Source organism: Psammomys obesus, unplaced genomic scaffold, assembly GCF_907164565.1.
Source record: "Psammomys obesus unplaced genomic scaffold, mPsaObe1.curated_primary_1811, whole genome shotgun sequence".
NCBI lineage: Eukaryota > Metazoa > Chordata > Mammalia > Rodentia > Muridae > Psammomys > Psammomys obesus.
In genome coordinates this window covers 25,913,670-25,941,067 of record NW_026596040.1, presented here as the reverse complement: position 1 = coordinate 25,941,067, position 27,398 = coordinate 25,913,670, and the positions used below count along the sequence as shown (strand labels likewise).

The 27,398-nt window shown below is 44.6% G+C and overlaps 1 protein-coding gene across 6 annotated transcripts in view; it reads right to left on the bottom strand.

Moving 5' to 3' along the window:
- The window catches only part of Nedd4l (NEDD4 like E3 ubiquitin protein ligase), a 313,579-nt gene that overhangs the window by 124,717 nt on the left and 161,464 nt on the right, over positions 1-27,398 (bottom strand). For 5 of the 6 annotated variants that reach the window (XM_055622704.1, XM_055622705.1, XM_055622707.1 and 2 more), the window contains 3 exons: positions 13,133-13,214; positions 10,467-10,505; positions 7,985-8,038 (listed from right to left, as the gene is read on the bottom strand). In XM_055622704.1, the coding sequence (XP_055478679.1) occupies positions 7,985-8,038; positions 10,467-10,505; positions 13,133-13,214 (175 nt within the window). Of the gene's footprint in view, positions 1-7,984; positions 8,039-10,466; positions 10,506-13,132; positions 13,215-16,687; positions 16,757-27,398 lie in introns of those variants that run through there. The other variant, XM_055622706.1, reaches the window with a different exon arrangement.

Here is a 27,398-nt window from a genome sequence, read left to right as displayed (position 1 = left end):
TGAGTCATATAGCACTGGGTTATTCTCATGCATGACTTCATGAAGAGAGAGCAATACAACTGAAAGGATTAAAAAAAAACTTTTTAAAATTTAAAAATAAAGTCAGTTAAGGAATATAACTTTCCCCTTTTCCATTACAATGCAGTTTTTTTTCCCCTCCCAAATAAACTGGCAGTTAAAATTTGGAGTTTATTTTTGTAGTTTAAAAAATATTAACTTTTTTTTTTCTATAAAAGCCTTTTTCTCTGGGAGGCATTCAAACCGAAATTCTCTCCAGTTGAAAATAATTTGTACATTCCTTTGTCATGCAGCAAAGCGCACCTGTATCCACAAAAGAGCACTGTGCTCTTGAACAGCCTGGTGCAGCTCAGAGGCCTGTGGAAGGTGAGCCCTCCCTTCTACTCCCATGCGTGGGAGGTGAGAGAATTCCTGCGTTTGCTCTTGGGCCCTCCTCTCTCTGTTTGCTTACAAACCCTGTGTCAGCAAGAAATTAAGAAACTCCCCGGCCTTTCTAAGTATCTAGGGTGACATCATAGACATGGAAGACCTTGAATGCTTACTAATTATCAAGGGGACTGGAAAGCTGGCTCCTCGGGCTTGAAAAATGAAGAGCTTGGCAGTTATGTGTGTAAAGGGGTTTTGTGTGTAAGTGCAGACGGCACATCCGTCCCAGGGTAACTCGGATACAGTCAGGCTTACTGTAAAGGTAACGGCTTCTGGTGCCTTTCAGAACAGATTTGCTTGATGGATGGATGGATGGTGGCTGACCTTGGCGGACTCTACTCTCACACACATTTCCCCTGTATTTTTTCTAGCAATCTAGCTGGTTAACAGTTTTCGATTTTGGTCACAACAGCATGTTTGGGAGGCACATTTAAAGGCACACTGAGCATGCTGTGCAAAAGGAATTCCAAATCAAAAGATTTTCTACATCTCTCATGCCCAGACTGAGTAATCAACTGTACGTAATTCTTCATTTGAAATAATGATGGACTAATGATGAAATAATGATAGACTAAAGCAGCAGATATCTGAACCGCAGCAAGAGGCTAGCGGCAGCCAGACTGTAGACGCCCAAGTGAATGTTTTCCTTCAAGATAAATAAGGCCCAGGCAGCTGCTCGCCAAGCCTAACACCCTTGGTCCCTATGACATACTCAACAAAACTAGTGAATGGACAGACAGTTCCATTACATGGCCAGGTCTGCTTTCTCTTCTTTTTTGTTTTGTTTTGGGAAAAGGCTTTTGCTTCAAAACAAAAAAAGCTTCAGCTTACCAACCATGTGCTAATTATTTCCATATTCACAACACACAGCCTCAGAAATGCATTCTCTAGGTAAAGCTTTGTCTCCAAGGCAAGCTTTCTTCCAGAATGTGCTATCCGCCTCACTGGCGGTCCTCAACCTCCCTGACACTGCAACCCTCACTGTGTGGTGATTCCCCCAACAGTAAAATCATTTTCCTTGCTACTTTGCTACTGTATCTTTGCTACTGTTATGACTAATAATGTAAATATATGATGTGCAGGATATCTGTCACGAGGGGTCACAACCCTCAGGTTGAGGACCACTGTTCTACCCAGTCCTGGCACGTTAGACAAGCCCTTCTTAAAATCTACATCATTTTAGGATACTCTTTTTTTTTTTTTTTTTTTTTAATCATTTGAGATTCTAGGCTGAGAGTTTGGTCATATAACTGATCTGTCCTCCACACCCAGACGCCACAATGACTAGTTTTCAGTGACCACCTCATCCTGAGGAATGGCATCTTCACTGGAGAAGTGTTTCCAGCTGAACATAGGACTGGGCTGATAAAGCTTGAAACTGTTCAGCAATGATTTCTTGGGGTAGGTTAAATGAACTACATTGTCAAAACTCATTGAAATTTGTATCATAATAGAGGTTTTGGACCAAAAAAAGGTATAAGACTTAGTGGGCATAAAGAAGAAAGAATCCACTTGCCTTTATTCCAAGCCAAGGGTGAAAATTTAGAGGAGTGATTGTGTTTACTTGGACCACCAGAAACACTTCCAAACACAAATCAACAACAGGCCACAGTATTCTACGATACACAGAAACCCAAACAGGGAGGCCCACATGCCATCTCATGATCATACCCTGGATCTATCAATCACACGAAGTTCTGGGGAGAGAGGCCCTTAGAAACAGGAGGCTGTTCTTTGAGAAAACAGTCAAGGAGGGTGGCTAGCACAGGGAAATCTGGCTGCTTAAAAACTGACTGAGCTGCAGTGTCATGCCGGGCTGGGCGGTCAGCAGCTGCCTTCTGCACTCCATTTCACCCAAAGGGAGTGAGCAAAAACCCCACAGGCAGGGAAGCCAGAATGTCCTCTCAGGAGCCTGCTTCCACAGCTGGAGACAGCGCAGTATCCCACATCAGCACGGTTGGCTTCGACATTCAAGTGGGCCGTGCTAATTCACATGGCTGTGTGATATGTCCCCACCACAGCTTTCTCATGGCACTCTGTCCACTGCCAATCTGCTCGCAAAACACACCTCCTACTGTCCCCAAAGTGACACTGCTCTTGACCTGAAATACCTAATGGCAGGAAAACTAACAACAATCAATTTTGTAATGGGACTAATGATTAAGAGGCTCAACTGCCTCTCCGTCCCAAACAGCCTTTGAGCTTTAGCTTAGAGTTGTCCGGGACCTTGTTTGCAAGCAAGGTTTCAAATGCACTTCCAACATCAGCACATTTAGGCGCTGATTTGTTTTATAGCAGACTAATTTTAAGAACTATATTTTTAAAGTTCTTTCATCCAGAAGGAAAACTAGAAAGGGTGTGTGTTTATCTTGGGATTCCAAAACAGACGGAGCTTTCTGACGTCAAGAACCTACTGAAAAGACTTTTCTTTTTCTGAAAAGATTAACTAGCTTCATGAACTGCTACCAAAACACTGGGATCCACTGAGTCCAACAGGCAGGTATATTCATTCCCTTAGCAGAGGACTGGGCTGCAAAATAACCAAGCTTTCGGGTTGTCCCGGTCCCTCTGAGCTACTCGAATGTGCGCACCTGCGGACTTACCGGAGGGCCAGCTCCAGGATGTCCAGGGCTCTTGGGAGTCTCCTCTTGGTTCTGGGGAGCTTCTTCCGGTCCCCGAGTCACAAGAATTCGGAAATGCTTCTGCCCTGTGTTTTGATCCTGCCTGATCTTGAACAGGCACCCTGGGCTCTGCGGGGTCCTCTCTGAATTTGTCCTACGTATCTCGGGGACCATCCGACTGGCCCGAGGCGGTGCTTCTGGGGTTCCTCGGTCTTCAGTGGGGCTCACCCGGCCTGCTCGGGGCTGGATGGGGTATGAGGTGCTCCTCTCCAGCCGAATGCGTGGATACCTCACCAACCTGTCCCCCTTAGTGCCAGTGAAGCCAAAGTTGAAGTCACTGCCCAGCCCCAGAGCGCCTTGCTGGGGCTGCTGCAGCTGAAAGACAAAGCAACGCTTCCCGGAGCTCCCAGAAGCGTCTGGAACGTGCTGGAGGGACCAGCGCCTGGGTTCAGCCTGGCCATCTGGGCCGAAGGGCAGCAGCCGCACCTGGCGCACATCGGCGCTGGAGGCTCGGTGCTGGATGCGCAGGCCTGGGGTGGCCACCTCTGTATCCTCGGGCAGGCGGGAACACTGACCACGGTGGTCACAAGTACCATTGACTAAGGTCCCGGGGTCCCAGGCTGCCCTGGGGGGAGAGCTTCCAGGAGTGTCCACCGGAGAGGGCTCAGAGGAGCTGATGTGAGCCGAGACCCTTGTGGCTGCGGCCTGGTCTCCGAGGTCAGCCTGGGAGCTTGGGGGCCTGTCCTCAGGGCCCTCGGGTGGGCCGCAGCTGTCTGTGGCACCATCTGCGGCCTTGCGTTGCAGGGAGATCTGCACCGAGGAGCTACGGGTGGGCCTGGCGTCCACCCCAGCCACGAGCTGCGGTATGAACATGGATGAGCTGCGCTTGAGAGCACCCACGCCCTCCTGCAGGCCGCTGTCTTCCCCTGCGTTCTGGGTGAAGGGGTGCGGGCTGCTTCTCCGTGGCAGCGTGTGGAATGCCATGAAAACGTCCTCTTCTCTCTCCTGGTCTAGAATCTCAGACTCGGGGGCCGTATTGCTGCGGCCAGAGCCAAAATGAAACCGAAGACGATGGGCCATGGTGACCAGGGGGGCCGGCAGGGAGAGGGCGAGCGACAACAACACGCCCAGTACTGCCAGAAGTCAAAACCCAAAGACACCAACTCCAAGAAAAAGTGTCCCATCTGCCAAACCGTTAGCACTGAGGCACCAAGAGCGACAGATAGCAGAAATAGCCCAAGTGGCAAGCAGCATTCCAGGCATGATTGGATAAGAGCAAAAAGCTCTCATCTACTCTGTGACAGAGGGTAGGATGGCCAGAGACACATGACCGCCTGCTCCCCCTCCAATGCCAGCTTCTGGACTTAGTGAAGTTTCCCCTCTCTTGGTGTTTTCCCCCCCTCTAAACGGCAAGAGCCTGAAACAGCACCTTCCCAGCTGCTGCAGTTCTGTCAGAAAGGGGCGGCCCAGCAGGGAGCTGGGGCAGCTGACTGAGGCAGCAAACACACAGCCATGCCGCTGTAAATCTGACCCATCACACTCGTCGGGCACCGCTTCCCCCAACTACCGACTACCCAGAGCACCAGGTCTCTCTCTAGCTGATGCTGGGGACCCTGCAGCAAGCACATGCACCCAAAGGTATGTCTTCCACCTCCCTACCCCACCAGAAAACAAGTAAACTACAGCTTGGCTGCAGGGCAAACCCTCTCAAGCATTAAATGTTATGTTTCTGTTATGATATCACTACACTACCGCGAGGGAATGCAAAGTAATAAAACGTACTATAAATACGATTACACACCCTGTGGAATCAGTGTCCCTTTAATGGGAAATAATTAGACCATGATCTTCAAGTAACAAAATAGCCAAGTGGAGGCGCAGGGGGCACACTGCACAGCCAGCTGTGGGCCTGGTCCAGTTCTTGCTACTTACTATAAACATTCTTCATTTAAAGGGGGGGTGTGTGTGTGTCACATATAATATGATTGCCAGACACAGCAGTTAACAAAGAAAAGAAACCCAGCTGGAAAAAACAATCTCTCTTGCAACACACACACACACACACACACACACACACACACAGAGAGAGAGAGAGAGAGAGAGAGAACTGAAGAGCAGTGTGTATGTGGGCTTTGTAGTAATTTAACTTAAATATACAGAAGAAACACCTGGAGCTGTTTTTCCAGGCAGAACTCAGCAAGATTTACCACAGTTAGGCCACAAATCTAGAATCTTGCTGTCTGCAACAAGCCAGAAAAGACCTGAGAATTAAAAGTGCACAGGCCAAAAAACTGTCATCAGATCCATAACAAACCTGGACATAGCCTCTGCATTTTAAATATGCTCTTTCCTATGATCCAGAAACACCAGTTCCCTAACAAGGAGATTTTATTTCGGCAGGACTTTAGAAAACAGGAGAGGAAATTGGGGAGGGAATGAGGGAGCGGGATACAGCTGGGACACAGAGTTAACAAAATGTAACTAAAAAGAAAAATAAAATTAAAAAAAAAAAGAAAACAGGAGAGGAAAATACCAGGCTGCAAAGAGTGACAAAAACTTATTTTAAAATCTACAAGGCATGTCTCTGTCAACAGCTCTAGAGTAGAAGGTGTGGCGGATTAACCCTGTGTTGACAGGCACCCAAACTTGTTTTCTGAAAGCCCAGAGTTCTGAATGGCAAAAATAACCTCTGTGAGACCTAGACGGTTGTTTGCTCAACGCCAGAGCTTCCAAGTAGACTCCAGTCACGTATTGTCTTCACTGGATTAACAGCCAACAAAGAAAAAGCCGCCACCAGCACCACTGGCATTCTGCGCATCATAGCCGCACAGCGGACAGCCTGGGGCAAGGCGAAAGCGGACATACAAAACACGACTTCTAGAGCTCCCCTTTGGTTTGGAAATATACTTCCTTATCTACAGCAAGGTTGCTCAATTACAATCCTTATTTTAGATCACACAAATGAAAACAAACACAACACTTTTTAAGCAACACATTTCTCTTAGTAAAAAGAACATTAAGAGGTGCTTTCTCTTCAACTTTGGCCATTGTTTCATTTTAAAACGACTTCCCTCCACAATTCGGGGTTAAGTATCAGTCGGTGGAGCCCTGTTCCTGCACAGACTTACTGCTTGATTATTTCTTTTTAAAAATTATTTAATTTTTATTTTATGTGCATCAGTGTGAAGGTGCCAGATCCCTTGGAATTGGCATTACAGACAGTTGTGAGCTGCCATGTGGTTGCTGGGAATTGAACCTGGGTTCATTATGGAAGACATACAATGCTCTTAACCACTGAGCCATCGCTCCAGCCCCCATGATTGATTATTTCAATGAATACTTTTAGCTTAGTCAATGGCTCCAGGTTGATAAGAGGGTGAGAGGCAGGAAATACTGTACTGTGCAAGAGTTCCTCAGGGTCCCTAATGATCACTCTCCCCAAGACGCTGTCCATTTCAACAAAGCTATGATCCCATATTTAAAGCAGGAAAGATGCTGGGAGGGGAGGGCTGATCTGTTAGCTTTCCATTTGCAAGAATAAAGCCAAGCACATGAGATTATACCCACCCCCAAATTCTTCATTAAGGATAGAAGGTCTGGCTATTTGTAACATAGGCGGACACTGACAAGACGCAGTGCCAGACCCTGTGTCCCCCCAGCTGCCATTTAATTATACTCACACCCGGGGAACCAGCGTTCTTTCACCCCTAATGACAGGGAGTGCATAACTGTGTCTCAAGGGTTCTCTTAATGGTCCATTCTGTCATCCTCAAGCTATTCCACAGTTTGCGGAGTTTCAGCTGAATTCCGTGGAAAGATGGGCGCATGAATGCACATTCCTCTTAGACAGGGCAGTAGACAGGAGTACAGCCCAGTCAAGTGCTCTGACGTTCACTCCCGCTTCTCAGAGTGCTTTAAAGACTGACACATAACTCGATCATGTTTGTTTTCATAGCGGGGACACTTGGCTCATGAGAATTTGATGTAAATATTCGAGTTACTGAAGGAAAACAAAACACTGGGCCAGCTAAATGTCTCCGCACACTGAGGCACTTGTCATGCAAACCCAGTCACCAGTGTCCCTGGAACTCACATAAAAGCGGAAGGAGAGAACTCTCCACAAGGCTGTCTTCTAACCACCACATACACACTGTAGAGTCTATGTCAATTATATATACATATATATTTATATATATATATATATATATATACACACACACACATATATAAAACAATCTGTATATAAAATGCTGGTTATATCAGCTAGCTTCTTCGAGAATGTCTTTGAGATTTCTTATTTTGCCTTAGGTGGGTTTTATTTCAGGTATGGGTTTGTTTTTATGGTTTTGGGAATGGAACCTCAGACATGGCAGGCAAGTACTGGGTACTACCACCGAGCCACACCGCCAGCCTTTCTGCTGCTCTCTGAAAATTACTTTCTAAGGATTTTTCTTGAGAAAGTACCACTGTTTGATTTCATCCACTAAGGGAACTTGCTTTAACTATACACTGGTAATTAGATTTTTTTGTTTCCCCAGAGACGATCACTGTAGAGTTGTCGGTGAACTCTCGCTGTGGTGTGCATGTCTGAGGGATGCTGTTTACAAGTCTGATGGCCTCTTTACAGATGAAGCTACTCATGTGTGTGCCCCAAAGAGAGTATAACAAGGCATTTGGGGTGAGGCTGTCACAGGTGACCTTTAGTAGTATTAACTATAAAAAAACATACACATACCCCAATACATTTTCTGTCCTAGCAACCCACAAATATTTGCTGCAACTGAAGACTTGAACAGTGAGACAGAAACAGTCCTCTTGGGGCATGTGAACTGCTGTGAGTGACCCCGCAGACCCGGAAGGCGCTACTCGAAAAATTCAGTTTTTAAGAAATAAATCAAAACTCACAACCAAGGACTTACCAATCTGTTCTCGTCAAATACTTCAAAAAGGAGCCTGTGATTAGATGGATTTACCTAAAAGGGACAAAATTACATTTCAAGAATCAACAGGTATAATTTTAAAATTGAAATGAGAGGCAGAATTAAGAATGATTTCTAGTATACGCGACTCTACCATATTGACTGGCCTGCTTATCACTATTACTTATCTCTTACCTCTCCTGAATAGCTAGGTATACCAGAAAAAGACAGGATCATGGTCTCCTGAAGAGCGATTCTCGGCAGTCTTCAAGGACTTCCAGCCTGTTCTAGAGCAGCGCCCTCACAACTGTAGGTCAACGGCCTATGCTCACTAGCCGAATAATGATAGTGGTGGTAATGAACCTAAGAACGGCAGCTGACCACTGTGCTCACCTCCAACTATCATTTCCCGAAACACTAACACTCTCTGGCCTTATTTAATTCTCCTAACAACCCAAGAGCATGTAACGATCACTTCATCCTTCTCTCGGAGATCACTGAAAGCAAGTGCTTGAAGCAATTTGCCTAGGAAAGCACAAGCCAGTAGCGCACCAAGCAATTAGAACTTGCCCTGGGTCAGGGTAGAGTCACAGCCGCGAGGCTGCCAGTGTTGGTTTCTTTCTCTTTACCCAAACTCATGCAAATAACCTGTGTCTCCTGTCTAGACTCCCGGTGCCACAGACTAATCACCAACCCTGCCAGATACGGCCCCAGGTGTTGCTGCTTCCATCCTTGCCCGTCAATCATCGAAGAAAAGCCTACACTGAAAGGACTTGGGATGTAGGGAAAGGGATGTAGGAGATTAAAAATGGTGTTCTCAAAGGCTATGAGTGTTGATGACAGACATATGATTTGGCCTGAATGCTAGGCTTGGGCCCCTTTCATGGAACATGGAATGAAATTATATTTGATTGTGGTGCACAGACCTCACATGCTCAGCCTGAGCTCCTGGCCCTGGGTCTGCGGACAGCTTAGCAACAGACAACCAGATGGATGGCTGCCTATTCACTGACTCTGCAACGGGTCCTATCAGGAATGCAGTGATAGTCTGTAACAGGAACAGGCAAGTAATAGGCATTCCATACGAAATTGTAGTGGGGATAAAACAGAGATCTTTTAAAAAGAGAAAAACAAAGGCAGAAATATGCCTATAGGTTAAGAGCCACTCAAAAAGTTTTATTTCTTCTAGAATTCATACCATGTGGCACCAATGGAAGGAGTACAAATAATTTAGAGGTTCGTGAGAAGGCTGCTTGCTTGTATTTGACAGTTAATTAAGAGCCAGTAACAAACACTTCTCAGCCCTGGAAAGCTCTTCAGTCCTTCACAGAGTTATCTAAAATATATCTAAATATATCTGAACACGGGATCCACTGAGTGTTAAAACCTCAGTGCCGTGTGTCAGCTCTGAGCATAACAGAAAACAGATGCGGGGTAAGCCATCCAAGTGTACAGTGCAGAAAATCCTATCATGGCTGGAAGGAAGAAGCCGGGGTGTGTTCATGGGGGCTGCTGGCAGTGTGGTTCTTAGCACACAGGCAATAGGAGGCCTAAGTTTGCAGGGGAGTCTTTTTAGCATCCCAGGTGTGTAGACAACTCAAACGTTCATTTTTTAAAGGGGAAAGCCCCCCCCTTTTTCCCAATTAAATGGCCGAGGGGCTTAATAAGTTCAAGTATTATTTGCTAGCAAACACCAGTCTCCATTGATTCACAGAATCTACTTCTGTATCCAGCTGCTCTAAACAGGAGGTGCCAAAGGCTGAGGAAATGTTCCCCTATTCAGTGGTATTGAAAGTAATTGTATACATTAGATCTCTGAATTAGAAACCTTTCCCTTCTAATCAGAACATAACTGGTAATCTTTCTGTCTCTTGTGGGAAGACAGTGCTGGGGATAAACCCAGGGTCTCCAGAGTGGCAGACATGGACTCCTCCACGGAGCCAACCCCGGCCTCATCACCCGTAATGGGCAATGCTTCCTTTTAACCATGTCCCTACTGTGCATGAGAGACTCATAATCCATATCTTATAGGAATCATTCAACTCTTGTTTTAAATTGCATTCTCTTTGTTTTTGCCTTTTTAAATGTGATTTTTTAAAATCACATTCTTTTTTTTCTGCAGATTTTATTTTTGAAAGGTTGCAAAAACAAAACTAACCAACCAACCACCAACAACAAAAATTAACCAGACCCTAAAGACTTAATTTGATCTTATTTTTAAAGAAAAGCTTGAGCTGAAAGAGTAACATATTTTGACAGGCTTTTTTTTTTTTTTTTTAATTTCTCCTATCCAGCCCCAAATAACCCCCCCACCCCGATTTTCAAAATTTGGGACACATTCAGAGTCAACCCACCCAAACATTTTCTGTCTTAAGAGAAATTCCTGATTTAAAATGCTAACTAGTTTTCTTTCCATGAGTCTATTTTGATCTGTCAACCCAGATATCAATAACAATCATTACAAAATAGAAGAGAAACTTACTCTAAAATAAAAGTCTTCATTCCACTTTGGGTTCAGCGTCTGGAAGAGAGATTATTTTGTGATCTTTGGCCATGTTACTAATGTTCTCTAGAACTGACAGTTACTAATATAAAACAACTCTTCACATTTGCACAAACATTTTCCTCACAAAAACGATTTTCAAAATGGCAATAAAAGCAACACTTACTCAATTACTTGAGACTATTGTATCAACCCAAAATGGATCGGGAGGGACTATATTTATGAAACTGGTGATTCATGACAAGGAAATCATAAATTGTGCAAACTCACCCGAAGGAAAAATGCTGGGACTTACTGACAATGAGCCATGAGAATGAAAATTTCCTCTAGAAAATGACATTAAAGAGGATTTACTCTATCAAGAAGGAAGTAAACTTTGTTTACTTCCCTTTACCTGCTACAAGTGTGTGTCAAACTTAGAATGGCTGGAATTGCTCACTGCTCACATCAGCATCGACATTTTATACAGAACAATACTGATGAGATTTTAACATTTCTCTCACACACACGGGGGGGGGGGGTGTCTATAACCAAAAAGAACTCTATTTTTTCTTTTTCTCAAAGTTTTCATTTAAAAAATATCCTTTGATCTTCTTCATTCATATATCATTTGTTTATCAATCTATTTAAATATACATCTTGCAAGATCACAGGAACGATATTTTGATGCTTAGCCCAAACAAAACATCCTTCTAAACAAATATAAAACCCTTTGTATGAAGAAACACACACTCACACACACATTCACATGCATGCACGTACTCACGTTTGTACAAGCATAAAAGTCAAGGAAACACAATCTGTAAAAATGACCTGTACAATTCTGAAACTGAAAAAATCAGTTCATCACCATGATTGCCTTTTAGCAGGGAAAGAAAAAAAAAATCCCAGCACAGTATACCACATATGCAAAACAACACTGTGACAATGACCAACTAACATTGGTTTAAAAAACAGTAAAACTGCGCCTTCCCTACACCCCCAACTCCACAGAGAACCCCACCCTAAATGACCACACTTTGGGGCATGAATAGAACTGAAATGGAATGGGGGGGGGGTTGTGAATGCCCGCCTCCCGGCATCTCCCCCCCCCCCCCCCCCCCCCGACCTGAAAGACAGCTACAGGGAATGAAGTAGGAGGTGTTCCCAGGCAGGCAAGGGACAAAAGGAGACCACAAAGCAGACAGAGCAGGGACACGGGTAGAGGAAGCCTTAGCTCTTCTACAAGCGCGGCACAGTACAGCACAGCACAGCAAATACTAACCAGGAGGCTGGCTGCGAGAACGGAGACACTCCCTCCAGCTGGCAAAGGGAGGGGGAGGCAGGGCTGTCACTCCAAATGCAGGACATTGCGATACCCTAGTCCCTCGCATAGGTCCTCGGCTCTAGGCCAGCAGGGGAGCAGGCCCCCTGACTGCTCTTCCAACTAGGTGCCCCAGCTTTACTGGGAACAGAACGAATGCCAGCACATAACACCGGGAACAATGGCCTCCATCCTCACAGGCAGCCTCCCACTAATCTCTGGGCTGGCTTGTTTGAAAACAGATTTTACTGTTAGTCTCAATGCCAGGTGAAGGACACTGCATTACTGTTTCCTATACAAAATGACCTGACTGTAACAAAGATCTGAAATGTTTCCATAGCAGCAGAAAGGATGCAATATTTTTTTAGCTATCATGGAATCAGGATACATTTTGCAAAGTATCTAACAGACTTATAGAAACAGTGTTTGTGTGTGTGTGTGTGTGAGAGAGAGAGAGAGAGAGAGAGAGAGAGAAAGAGAGAGAGAGTGAGAATAATAATAACTCACAAGCAACTCTAAAACACAAATATAGTCTTGGTAGAAAACATGAATCTTTAACAAAGTTGTCCTCACCCCCGTAAGACAAGACACACAGATGAAGTATCCCGCTATTTTTTATTTGTAAACAGAAACATAAAGGTGAGTGGACTTAGGGATTATTTTTTATGGGCTGAGATGACTCAGCCAGTAAAATGCTTGCTCATGTGAAGGCATGAAGACCTAACTAAGTGTGAGCCCTAGCACTCAAATAAAGTGTGTGGAGGAGTGTGCGGCATCAGTCCTTCTGGCACAGGGACAGATCCTAGGGTTCGCTGGCCTGCCCATGCACCCGAGTTAGCAAGGTCTGGGCTTAGTGACATACATGTCCACTTCTCCCTTCACATGAACATGCACAACACACACACACACACACACACAAACAACAGGAGAAGCTGCGCGCATGAACCTACAATAGTATTATTAATACATTCATGCATTTTCATGTGATCAAGGGTTTTGCTTCCTTAGGCAGCAGCTAAACCATTCCTCTTTTGCCTTCCAATTCTATAACCCATTTCATTAAATCAGCTTTAATCTACAGCTTAAATTCTCTATGAAAAATATTAACCATAACAATTTATTTGTTTGGTTATATGTATTATAAGAGAAAAAAAATACTTTATACAGATAACTCAGGTGAAACATGGGAAAGTTCTGGACTGTGGATGATTTTTAGATGTGAAAAATATTGACAGTTAAAAATACTGCTATTTTATCCTTAAAACATAAACTTCTACAAAGAAAAAAATGAAAATGTTAAATTATGACTTCTATGAAATCTCATAGAAGTTGGCCAACCTACCTTCTTAATTGTCTTTGTTTGAACCAAAGCCAGTTCTCTGTTCTCATCAGCTACATACAATGACAGCTTCACATACGGGTCACTGCAAGGAAACAGTCCAGATTTAATGGTGCTATACTTTTCTCATTAAAAACAAATGCGCAAACAAAAATAGCAAAATGGAATAAAAATGTGAATACCAGTTATATTGAAGCCCATAAACCAAGCGGCACATTCTAGTAAGTGTTCCAGTCAGAGCCCAAAATGAACAACATAGACACACACAAAGAAACCAACGATCAAACTTTAAAAATGTTTCCAATAATCAACTCCAAACAATTAAAGCTGCCATCACTTTCAGAGTTTTGACAGATCTTCAGAGATTATTAAGTGGCACAGGAAATTTGTTTCCACAAATTTAAAAAACCTATCAAGAAGACTTAAGTTTACAGCCCAAGCACATTCTCATTTCTAACACGTGGGTAAAACATTTTTCTTCTAGTGGATATAGAACAACAATTATTCACTTAAACCACGACAGACAAACTAACACTTCAAACTAAACACTGAAGCCTAGAAAACTTGATGGTCACCCAAAGGTAGAGACTTGAGAGAAGTCAGGATTAAATTTTGTTTCCTGACTGCAAGTCCTTGGACACACTAAACACACTTTAACTTGTGAAGCTGATATCTTCCAGCAGGACATGTACTGAAAAGTGTACCTAATGTAAACTATCTATAAGAGACAAGATCTGAGATCATCTAGTACTACTAACCCAAATGCTCAAAATTAGTTGTTTTCATTAAAAGAAGGAGGAGGAGGAAGATGAGGAGGAGGAAGAGGAGGAGGAGGAGGAGGAGGAGGAGGAGGAGGAGGAGGAGGAGGAGGGGCTGGGGACAGTCAGATGGATCAGCAGGTAAAGCATCAGCAGTGTAAGTCTGATGACCTGGGTTCAATCCCTGGTACCCACATAAGGGTGTTTTCTGACCTACACACACACACACACACACATAGACACACACCACAAAGCAGAAAAAATAATTTGTATAGAGGGATTTCTTATACATTACTCTTGAGAACCTAGAAAGCACAAAAGTTCTCTTATATTTTCACCCTTCCGGTTTTATTTGTTTAATTATCAATACCTGGTAACTTATTTCTATCACTCTATTGTGCCAGTTTCAAAGATGTTCAGCTGCCCAAGGTAGTACCCTAACAGAACCCTTGAATTCATGAGAAGTTTGAGGACTGAGGATGGAGAAAGACCTATTGTAGGGATAATCTCTTGTTTTTTATGTGTCAACGTCACCTGTCAATAAAAAGCTGATGCCCAATAAGCTGAGGTAGGATTAGGAAGCAGGACTTTCCGGCAGGAAGAAAGGAACTCAGGGATAGAGTCAGGCTGGAAAAGAATTCACCTGGCACCAGGACACAGAGGAAGCCAGACATGAAGCAAAGGAGAGGTAACCAGCCTTGTAGCTGAAGTTAGGTTAGTACAAAAGGGATAAGAAATTGCGAGTTAGCTGGAGAACAAACCAAAGTTTAAGGCCTTGGATTATTAATAAATAATAAGCTTCAGTCAAAAAGCCTGTGGCGGTACCCTGTCTTAGAAAGACAACCCCCCACACACAATGGAGAGAGTTACCCTTAAGTGGCTATCCCAGCAATGATTAAGCATTAAAAAAAAAAACCAAAAAACAAAAAACCAACTTCCAGAGTATTCACAAAGATCACAGTAAATAATTCAAGATGCTGAGCATATGACTACTTGTTATATATCCAACAATAGGTGTATCTCACAAAACCTTCATAAATGACTAGTATTTAAGAGGACTATAGTGAAGGCACAACACACAGAACACAGCTGGGAGCCGCCGCAGTGGTCAAGCACCCAAATAAGAGCTCAGTGTAGGTGTACGTCAGGGTGGCAGAGACAGGCCTTTACTGGCTCCCTGGCCAGCCAGGCCAACCAAATAAGCATAGTAACAATAATAATACATGTCAAGAAGAAATTGAGGAAAATAACCCATTCAGCCTGCTGGTCTCTCCACATGCCTGAAGGGGGTAATTGCATCCACAAACCCACCCAGCCACCCACTCACACATACGCCCTCACTACCAACACACACAAAATCAAAGGTCTGTAAAATATTAGTACACAGAAAAAGATATCTGTCAATCTCACCTTTTTTTCATGAAACAGAAAGCTTGCCTTGGGGAAAGAGCATTTAACTAGCCGAGTTTCACTTCTTACCAGGACAGAGCTTCAGAAAAGTAGCCGCCAGGAGCCAACACCTGCTACACACACAAGGTCCCAAGAAGAAGGTCTCTGGGCTGGGGCACTAGTCAGTTTTTCCTTTCTGGTCAGTGATGTTCAGGCCCTTAGCCTATCATAATCTATAGATTGCTGGGCTCCATGGTCCAAACTGAACTCAGATAACCCAAGGGGAGTTACCTGGAGATCCCAGAATTTACATTTCTAGAAAATTCCCAGATTCAGAGGCACCTGATTCAGGAACCACTCTTGGAAAACCAGTGCTCTACTGGTTTTTGAAAAGAGTTCCAGTAGTAGACTTTATTTCTTTTCTTTTCTAGCCACCAATTTATTGCTTTAAAAGCTGGCAATGCCTAATTTCAGTCTCAAGAACACACTTGTAGTGTAAAGCATTAAGTGGGTGTAAACCCACACACATAACCCCACATTACATAGAATACCATACACTCTGCTGTGCTTTTAGATTTCATGTCCCTCTGTTATCACAATTGCTGGCTACCATGTAACTAACTACAAGTAGTAGCTAAGCCTCACTTGAACAGAACATCCACATTCTACCCCTGGTCATTTATTTACCTCGGTGTGTATCCCCTAGATAACTTATAAATGGCACAGCACACGCAGTTGGGGCCTCAAATGATGGGACAGTGTCTTCCAGCTGTGACGACAGTGTCTTCCAGCATGCCTGTCTGTACGTGTGCTGCCTGCACAAGGTATAACAGACCCTGGGAAATATTGACCACAGAACTTCCTGGTGCACAGTTCAGCCTTAAAAGAGAGAGCCAAAGGCCAACGGGCTGGAGATGCAGTCTGGAGCTGGCTAAAGGTCAGTGTGGTGCAGAAAGCAGTAACTATAGTCTACATGGCTCTGGCATATCTCTTCCCTTTCTGCTGAGGCTCAACCATACTCAACTTTGGGCTACTTGTGAATGAGGTGGGTTGGCAATTCCTAACTCACAGGGTTACCTAGAAATGACAGAAGAACACTGCTGAACATTAGGATGGTCAGCACAGTGCCCAACAGCACATGTGCCCCGACACAGCAGCCACTGTGAACGGTCCTTCTTTTTCTTGCTCTCTTAGGAGGCGTCTGGGGTTCTCCGGTTGCTCCTTTCTACTTCCCACTTGTGGTGGCTGTTGACTGAGTTGACGCTGATTTCCCACATAGTTTGAACTGGGTGTGCCAACCACAGCTTGAGAGGTATTCCAGGCTTCCTCGTTATTCATACCCACAGGCACCTGGGCAAGGTGCTCAGGCTAGCCATCTTATTCAAAACAACCCATCCTGGCTTCTACTTACTGTTCCTCCAGTGTCTGGTGGTTAGTACAGCGCAGGGCCAGCATTAATATAACTCGGTAAGACGCTCAGGCTTTGCGGGACCCTGTCAACTGGAAGAAGAGTAAGATTCTGCAAACCTCTGAAACAAAGTGGGCTTATCTAGCTGTCTGTTCCTTCCTTCCGATTTTATGAACAAAAGGCAAACTATACCCTTCTTCCTTTTAGCTCTTCTGAGGAGCCAACAAATTGGCACTAGGATTCAAACCACATCCTGTTTTACCATTGCACTTTCCATGCTACATGAGGAAATAAGCCTCAGAAACAGAAGGCCCTGTCTCTGTTCCACCTGCTTGAAGCAAAGAGAAATAAAGTGACGATTATGACAAAGCTGTCCAAGAACCCAGGTCCATGTCTCTTGAGCTCACACAAGCCAGGGTCACGAAGAATGTGGGAGTCTAGGTTCACCAAGAATTGGGAATCCCCAATGACTTACTATCCCAGGAGATAACCATACACTCGTTCATCTGGGCACCACTGCCAGAGAGGAATCTGAAGGGACACAGGCCAAGACTACGGTGAAGGGATTCCAGGCTGAAGAATCCCAGGCAAAGACTGGTGATGGGTTTGAGCCGGGAATGTGGAATTTTTTTTTTTTTTTTTTTTTTTAACAGCCTGGCTCTGCTGTCATCTGAAGAGCTCAGGGACAACAGACAACCTGGATTCACACCATAAGGAGGCAGGCATCCCTACCAGGGCTTACTGCTTGGCCTAAACCCCATTGTTTCTGGATAACCTTGATGAACTCACATAACTTCTCTTGCCATGTATGTGACAGGGATTGAAGCAGTATTTTATAAGGAAGCTGAGGGGCAGACTGAAATGAGAACTAAGAGCAATTGTCCAATGGATGTCTGTAGCCTCATCACCATTTCACTGAGGGTGCTTAACACACATTTATTAAGCGTATTCTTTACAAGATAAGAAGAGGGGGATAGCTGGGGGGCTTTACCGCCTAGAGTGGCAACCGTCTCCACCGAGGTGTCACAGATTAGAGGGAAGGATGGAGGCGGCGATGAGCTCAGTTGGCAGGATGCTTGTGCAGTGTGCACAAAGCCCTGCCCTTGATTCCCACTCAAAGCACGGAGGCAAGAGAATGAGAAGTTCAAGGTCATCTTTGACTACACAGCAAGAGGGACCTCAGTGATGCCTTTGTGGTAAGTTAGGGATTGTCAGATAAGGAAAGCCAGGGCTGTCACCAGAGAATCCTGGTGGTTTAGTGCAATTTTAAGACACCTGAAATTTCAGACTGACCCCTAAATCCAAATGTCTAGGTTGCAAAAACAACAAAATGCACCATGCAGGAGGACATTAGATGCCTCCTTACTTTGCAGAGAATATACAAAGTCAAGAGAACACTTGAGTGGCTCAAAGCCATTTCTTTGTAAAGCCTCATCTGTGTATAAAAGAAGACACCTGAGGCAAAAATCAGAAGGAGAAAATCATGTTACCTCACAGACCTGAGGCACACAAGGAGCTGCAGAAAAACAGGGATGAGCAAGAGAGGGATGCTGAAGTGGAGAACAGAGCCAAACAGGTGTCCTTGAAAGTATTCCTGCTCTTTCGTGGGAAGGCATACCAAAAACTCTGCTTACAGCCCATTCTGATTGCATAACACTTCCCCAACAAGGGCCTTTTGACAGTCAACTCTTCCCTGTTCAGCACGGAGCCCAGCGCTGAGAATTCTGCGCCTCTGCTCTACTAAGAGACCAGCTCTTGTGCCTGTGTCGGTGGCGTTAATGAAAGAACCTCTCGAACTGCTCTGACCTCAACGGAATTTAAATAATTAAGAGATGAAAATCTTTCCTGCCCCTCCCCCATCGCCAGAGGCAAAGGTCTTGTCCATGAGCTCACTTCTTGGGTTTACCTTGTTGCTCAACCTTCCAGGACACCCTGAACAAGCACATTCAGTCACGATGCATTGCTGGTGGGGGTAACACCTGACCAGCTCCACTGACTCACAGCGAGCTGTATTCTTTCCCACCTGGTATTTACTCATTTTTCATCAGAATAATGCTTACCGAGAACCACATATTTTCCAAGGGAGGAGGGGAGCAGTTAGTAGCAGGGCAGGCAGGGGCCACTCGTTCAAGGCAAATTACACCCAGAGTAAAGATAGGTTGCCAAGTCACTGCCTTCTCTGCCAACTATGAAGGGGTCTCTCAAACAATGCTTGAACATCAGAACCCCGGAAATCGTCCATACCGAAGGAAGCCATCATTCTTCTTTGGGAAAGGAAGGTTCTGGGTGCCACAGTAGGCGGTCCTGGCTAACAAAGCACAGATCTCTAATGACTGGAGAACACAATCAAGCTCCTTTTGACTCCCTGACAAACTAAGACTTTCCCTTCCTTGCTCTTTCCCACACTAACCATCAGTAGCACATACTTACTTAGGTCCTCAATAAAGAAGTAACACTTACAAAACATTTCTGAGTAAGGGAAAATACCTAGAAATCGTGACAATAAATAAAACGTGCAAACACGTGCACTAACACGTGAGCCTAAAAGAATTGAACACATTTTATACAGAAGCAGCTCAAAGCTCTGCTACCAGAAAGAGAGACTGCTGCAAGTTTTGTGGAGCAGAGCATGGCAGAAGTAGAAAGGGCATTCGGAACTGATGCCCTCTGATTGAAATCTAATCCTTGCCATTGATCCCAGAGGCACTGATACACCAGCAAATGCTTCCTGCGGATGCTCATTACGGCTTCATATAGAATAAGAAAATACAAGAAGCATCCTCTACCCAACTAGGGAAGTGATTAAATAAATTATGTTATAATCACAAAACCAGAATATTACAGGCAATTAAAATCATATTCTCAAATATATCTTAAAATGAGAGAAAACATGATATATGATTGACGATTACACACGATCTAAAAATGTGCCTAATTTAAAGAGCATAGGATTGAGAAAAACCTAACAAAAATATTAATAATCATTCATTTGAGACCTTAGGCATGTGATTTATGTTTTTCTTTCTTTCTTTATGGTTCTTGATGTTTTGTTTTGTTTTTTTCTAAATTTCTTGTTGTGAGCAAGTGTCACTTAAAGTGTTAAAAAAATGTCATGAAAATGCCAATTACAGTTAAACATACCATTCGGCTAAGTTATACTTTAGTGACCACAGACTTCACCAACCCAAGCAACGCTCATGTTTCTTTTAAATCTAGAAAATGAACTTAAATACATGACCATGAGGGACTCTTAAAGAATGCTACACACACCCCAGTGCTTAGGACTGAACTGACAGGCAGGAGGTAAACACTGAAACCTGTCACTTGCCACCAATTCTGGCAGGGAGTGACTTACTCTTATGACTTTTAACAGCTATGAGAAGAGTAGGTTATGTTATTCATTCCTACATTGTTTTGTTTTGTTTTCCCGAGATAGGGTTTCTCTGTGTAGCCTTGGCTGTCCTGGATTTGCTCTGTGGACCAGGCTGGCCTTGATCTCACAGAGATCCATCTGCCTCTGCCTCCCTGAGTGCTGGGATTACAGGGTGCGATCCTGAGCCTGGCTTTTATATTGTTCTTAAACAGATGTAAAGGGGCATTAAAACTTTATGCCCTGGGTAAAAACTGTGAAGCTGCCCTCAAAATACCAGCAGAAACTTCAGTTACGATTTTGTTATCTGGAACAAGTAGTGCTTTAGTGCATTCGAGAACCTTCTCAGTCACTGTCTTGAAATCTCTGGTTGTGACTGCCTCCTTCCCTCCCTCCCTCCACTGAACCAAAATTGCCATCTACAATCTACAATCTATAATCACTTGGGGTCCCAATCCTGGGTCATGGAAACTCCTGAGAGCCAGAGGCCCCTGCACATGAGGCTATCTATCAAATTCACAGACACCTCTCATTCCATCTATCAGGACATGAGGTGGCTCGTGAGAATATCAGTGTTAGGAGTGTTTGTTAAGGGGGAAGCTCTCTCAATATCCACCTAGCCTCTGCGAGAGCAACACAGTCCAGAAAGGAAGCTGAAAGAGAAAGCTGTCCCTCTGAGTTACTGGGCTATGCATGCAGTTGTCAGGAAAGGGAGTATGTGGCCATCTCTACCAGTGGCTGGTCTATTAGGAATTTCTCCTATATGTAAAACCTCTTCCCTCCCTCCCTCCCTCCCTCCCTCCCTCCCTCCCTCCCTCCCTCCTTCCCTCCTTCCTTCCCCCTCTTTATGAATGTTTGGAGATAACTAATCATGAGGTCACAAGAAGAGGCAAAAACTTAGCTGTTTTTGGAAATTATTCCAAAGAGACAGACACTGAGTGCTCAGCATTTGCAAAAGGCCTGTGGTGGGCCCCTAGGTGGAGGAAGGCCGACGGGGATGAGCAGAAGAGATGCTGTCTCCAGGAAGAGGCCAGAGAATGCGAGACACGCACATACAGGCACACACACACACAACAGGGTCATAGGTGATGACCTGATATGCAGGAAAAGCAGACGGTAGTATGAAACACACGCATGCATGAGTGTGCGCACGTACACCTCACACCATCACTAATTTTTACCATTTCAGACAAGGGGATTCTAGTGTGCCTACTTCTTAGATGAAAAGGAGAAACATGAGGCCAGATTCTGAACGTCACTGGACTTCCCAAACCCACATTCTGCTCGGCACACATCTGAGTGTGTGGAGCCCTCTCCCACAGGGCCACCCAAGAAAGCCAAGATTAAAAACAGCCTGAAGGGGCTGAACAGTATTCAGCAGTGAAGCGCATTTGTTGCTCTAGTAGAAGGCCTGGTTCGCTTTCCAGAAGGCTCACAACTCTCTGTAACTCCAGTTCCAGAGGACTTGATGCCCTCTTCTGGCTTCTGTGGGCACTGCACACACATGGTGAGTAGACACAGACGGAGGCAAAATACCCACCACCCACGTAAAAGAAAACCAGATCTTTGAACCAAACCAAACCAAACCCAAACAAAGCAGGTTTATGGACAGTGCAGCTAAACAACATACTTAAACTACATGGAATGTGCTGCACATGCATGCATTCACAGTGTACACAGCCATTAGAATTTACACCAGCAACACGGACAGTCACTTAGGCTTTGCCCCGAGACTGAAATACTCTCTATTACCACCATGCAAACACTACTCTAGAAACACATCCATCTATATAAAGGGTGTTATACTGCTGCATTGTTTTCTAAGTGGCATAAATGTGTCACTGTCCAGGAACACAAACAAATGGTCAGTCTGGAAGTGGTTCCTACACCTAAATGGTAGCAATTAGAGAACTTAAAACACCATGCGTGGGGGGCTGGGAGAGAGCTCAGTGGCTCATGTGGCATGCTTCTCTTTTAGAGGACTGAGTTTAGCTTTCAGTTCTCAAGTCAGGCTGCTCATGACTGCCTGTTACTCTCATTCCAGGGCATCTCATGGCCATCTCTAACTTATGAGGAAGCCACCACTCCAACCTACAGACACACACACACACACACAGTGTGTATCAAAGGAATAAGGTATTTATACCATTAATGCCAAGTAGTAACGTCTACGTGGGTTTGGTGGTGCACAGCTTTAATGCCAGCACTAGGAAGGCCAAGGCCAGCATTCTCTACATAGCAAGTTCCAGGACAGCCGGGGCTATAGAGAGTGACCCTGTCTCAAGAAACAAACAACCACCACCCCACCAACCAACCAACCAACCAACCAACCAACCAACCAACCAACCAACCAAAGAGAAGTCAATTCTGAAACAGCCTTTAAGAAAGCCAAAGGTCCCGCTTTATCATCAGACGGCATTTCTCCCTTGGTCTCAGGCTTTTGTTTAATTCCCATGTCAACACATGGTACTGCCTGGATTATCTCTTCAGGGGTTCCAAAAATCTGCTCTGCCGAAGACAGCAAAAGTACAATTTCCAAGCAAACTTGAGGGTGGAAGCAATTAGCACCTGTTAACCTATAAAGAGAAAATGCAAAGCTTCCCAACTGATTAGACAAGACTTTGAAAGGACAAAATTATAAAAATATCAACTCTGGAGTGTGCGAGTACGTTTGCATACTCAGAAAAAACGCGAGGGCATTCCGAGAGGTTTTATAGACTTTGGACAAACATGCTGCCTAATGTAAGCGAGATGCAGAAACAGTTCATTCCAAGATACAAAAAAAGAAACGGGCTTCCTGGAATAGAAACGGTGCTGCAGAGGTGAAACTCCCTAGCTGTGCTTGCTCCTCAAGTGCTGCTCTCGGTCTTTCCTCTGCAGTGAGCACTGCAATAGCTGTCCTGCAGTTAGAAGGTGGCATCACAGGTAAGCTTCCCACAGAGAGGGCGGCCATGCCCTTTCTCTGCAGTCCCTTGGTAGCTAGAGAAGCCCAGGGTAGGGTCCTAACAGCTCCTGTTGTCCCTAAATGCTAAATTATTACCCACAAGGAGCTCTCTGAAAAATCAGTACAATTTTCTATTAGAGCAATATATATATAATTTTCTATTAGAGCAATAAATACATAACTCTAAAATAGGCAGTTCACCCATTTGATTAACCAGAAAAGAGAAAAGGCAACCTGTATGGTACACATGCGAAGTCATCGTGTGTCACAGAGAATATGCATCCTACAGAAAATTAGGACATCAGTGACATTAGATTTTCCACGGACGGAATCTGCTTTTCCCCTCACATTCTGTCTCTCACTATGAGTCCTTGTCGAAATCACCTACGTCTAAGCACACGATGAAGGCTTTACCAGCACTTTCCCTAGGAAGGCGTCCATTCCTGAGACAGCTCATGAAAGCTTTAGATGCACACATGTCCTCTATTGCACGTGCATTTGGAAGACACAGACTGGAAATATGGAACTTCCAGCAGCTATGGAAGCTATCCTGCAGCTAACGTGAGGAAGGCTAGTTGACACAGAATTCCTGATGCAAGGGGTCTCACACTGGGCAGCCACAAAAACACCAAGAGCAGTGGTTCTTCAATCATCCTGATGCTTCGTGACCCTTTAATACAGTTCCTCATGCTGTGGTGACCACCAACCAGAGTTATTTCATAACTGCTACTTCCTAACTGTAATTTTACTACGGTTACAAATCATGATGCAAACATCTAATATGTAACCCCCAAAGAAGCTGTGAGCCAAAGGTTGACAATCACTGACCTAGTGGGTTGATTAACTTACAGACTCCTGGACCTCAACATTAAATATTCTAATCCAGAACACCTTATAGGATGCAGTTTGGACAACTTGCTCGTAAGAGCAGCCTACTCTGGGAACCATCATGGCTCCATATTTCCCTCTGTTTCTGCAGGTTCCAGTACAAAGAACTCATCGCATTGTGAATGGAGGATGGGAGGCTGAGGAGGAGACGGGCTCATCTCTACTGGAGACTGAGGACTCTGCCTCTGGGTGGCTTTCTTCTGGCCACCTGACATTGTACACATTTACTAGGGTCACCAGAAGGGCAACCTACAAGGACTACCTGTAAAATTATAATTTACAAGCCACCAGCACTTCACGTTTCTCTCAGTGGGGTGAAGGTAGGAGGGAAGTGTCTCTAGTAAAGGCAATTCAGGACCTGTATAGTTTTAAAAAAATAGTTTAAAGCAAGAACAGTTAGGCGCACCTGCAACAGTAAGGATCCTCCACGTGCTCAGCCCTAAAGGAACAAGATGAGAAAAACTGATGATCACATCAGTCAATTTACTCTTATGGGAATTTGGTGGGGCATGGAGTGTCAGATTTGCTCACCTGCTTCCTGGTGGTTAGAAAAAACGGAATCATGTCAAGTAGGACTTTATAAAACAAAAGTATAAAGTAGCCCTGTCCCTCCCTGATTAATAAAGTGGCACAAGACACACAGGGGGAAAGGCAGAACTGTGCTAAAGTGTGGAGAAAGATCTGTACATGACGTGTTCTCACACAGTCTTGCTCAAGAGGTCCTGAGCTAACTTCCATTCTGTCATCCTGTGTGAGAGGGAGACTGTGCTGGGCAGGCAGAGGACATAGCTCTGCCATAGCAGAGCCCAACTGGGTCAAATCCCCAAAGAGGGCACGCTCTAAAGCACTGCTTTAGAATTGAACCACTTGGGAATTCACCCTTCATTCACAAACACTGGAGTAAAAACACTCCTTTGATTAAGGTGGGTAAGAGTCGGCCTGTCCTGAAGGGCAGCTTGCTGTCACTTGTGACCTATGTGACCTCGTCCGCAGGAAAAGGAGAAAGAAACAAGCATGGAGGTGAGACACAGAAGGCGATCCTGTGACAGGGAGCCTGCGCCTACATGTCAAGGACACTGCTGTCTCCTGCAGCCAGAAAGCGAGGAAGGAGTCATGGCAGAGCCCTGCTCAGACCTCGCGACAGGTGGCTTCTAGGAGAGTCTCTGGGCAGGCACGCAGCCCGGTGTCCTGCAACAGTAGCCTTGGCAGAGTAGTAACCCTTAAAGCCAGCCTCTACAGGAAGGCGAGGGGGACAAATAGGTTGTAGAATGCCATGGGCTCGTTTTTTGGCTGTGATACTCAGTTATCACAGAACACCCCCAGTGGAAGCTGGGGCAGAGCCCATAGTCAAATGTTAATTATCTGTGCAGCTACATAGGTGAAAAATGTAAGCTGAGTGTGATACACAGGTCAGAAACACTCCCACAACTGTTCACTGGCTTTTGCTCTCAAATGTTTCCAAATATTTTTGGTCTTCAGGGCTTTATGGCCTTTGAAACTGTAGATAAGGGACTGAGGATCTGAATGAAGCTGTGGGATGCTGAGGGACATTGAGTGTGCTTCTTTCTAATGCCGCCCTGCCAATCACACTCGGCCTGAATCAGAACCACAAGGCCACCTCTGGAATTCTAATACTTCAAAGGGCCAAAAGTAGCACCTCCACTCTCAGAAAGACCATTCGTAAGATCATTTTTTAGTAGTTTCATGTTCAAGCAAACTACCTACCATATACCTTACCACTCCATTATTTTGAATGCTGTAGTTAACTCCAAATAGAGCGAGGAAAAAGCGAAGGCATTACAATTAGCAGAAAAAGGGCTAGATTATAAGCCAGCCCCAATTTCTAAAGTTATGGGTATCCAGGATACATATTTTTCTATTTAGTTGGTTAATATGTGTTAAGTGCCTACATTGAACTCCTGGGCCTGTGTACTGTCAAGAAAGAAGCTCCCAGAGTAGGCAAGACTCAGCACATATTTGCCCCAAAAGTTGGTTAACCCACACTAGCATCAACACCACCATGACCACCAGCATCCTTTGCCAAATCCACAGGTCTGAACACAGACTGGGAATTGGTCCTCTGTATCCAACTCATCTAAAGGATAATTGAGTGTTGGTTCTGGCTTGTTAAATCTCAGAGAAATCTGAGAGGCATTCAGATTTTTAAAAATCTTCCCTTAAGTTACTGTGTTAGGTGAAAGAGAATGTTGAAAGCCTTCTCCAGAACCTAGTGTAGACTCTACATGGTCATTAAGAGGGTACTGTACTGTCACTCATAAACGTTCTCTCTCATAAACATACACTCTTGGCAGTGCATGTTTTCTCTACTAGATAGATGACCTTTTATGGATACATCTACTTCTCCCCACCCATGGAACCCACAGGAAGAAAGAGCTCAATCACAGGATAAAAGCACAGAAAAACTCAGGAGTTCACAGGGAACAAAACGTACTTCTCTCCCATAATAGCTGACATGAAGCTTCCACTATATTTAACAAGCAGACGTGGGCTCCTTTCACTTTTGCTCTGTGCTTTAGACTTCAGTAAGTGGAGTATCTAGCTTAGTCCATTTGCCAACAGCCACATCCGCCTTGTTCTCCAAGGATGTCAGTGTAACACGCTCCAAGCTTTCAGCACGCTCAGCCGCAGCATCCTTGGTTCTGATGTCACTGGTTCTAATTCCTTCTCTCCTCACCTCTATAGGTATCTGTGGTTCATGCTTCATGCAGCCCGCACCAAGCAAACAGCCTCATGAAAACTAGAATCCCCAAGTCTCTGCATTCCGACATTCATACCCGCTGAGGCCCCGCCTGCCCGCCTGCCCGTGGCTCAAGGGCCTTTCTGCACTGTATGCTCCTTTTCAAGGCTGTAGATCTTGATTCTCTGAAACCAAGGCCATGTTTTATAAAGTCTTAGGCATCTGAATATTTCATGGAACCCTGCAGAAAATGGGTCCCTAACATGTCATGTGTAGATGGCTGACTTCTTGCCAAACATTATGAAAAGGTAACTTCTCCCCAGAGTTTTACATTTAGAGAAGTCACAATTCGCCTAAGCTGCTAAAATGTGGAATTTCCAGCAATTTTATCTCAGGTCTGTTACGCATAACTAAGTACAGAATCGATTTTCCACACAAATCTCACTCTCCTTAATGTGCTCCACACCCTATACTTTTCTAATATGTGGAACTGAGGGTTGTTAAGAGCATCATAGGATATAAGACCACATATGCACACACTCACACACACAAATATAGACATATTCTCTCTCTCTCTCTCACACACACACATATGCACTCATACACTCACTAGGACAAAGTTTACAGTGAACATCATGTCACCGATATGACCAGATACTGGAAAGGTCCCACTCGGGGACAAAACAGAAACTGACAGTTCATTCCAGAAACCTGGATTAGACAAGTGGTTGTCATCTTAAAATAGAGAAGGACCTCAGACGGGAGCACAGCCCCGGCTCCTGGCGTACAAGTACAGACTTTTTAGTAGCACTCA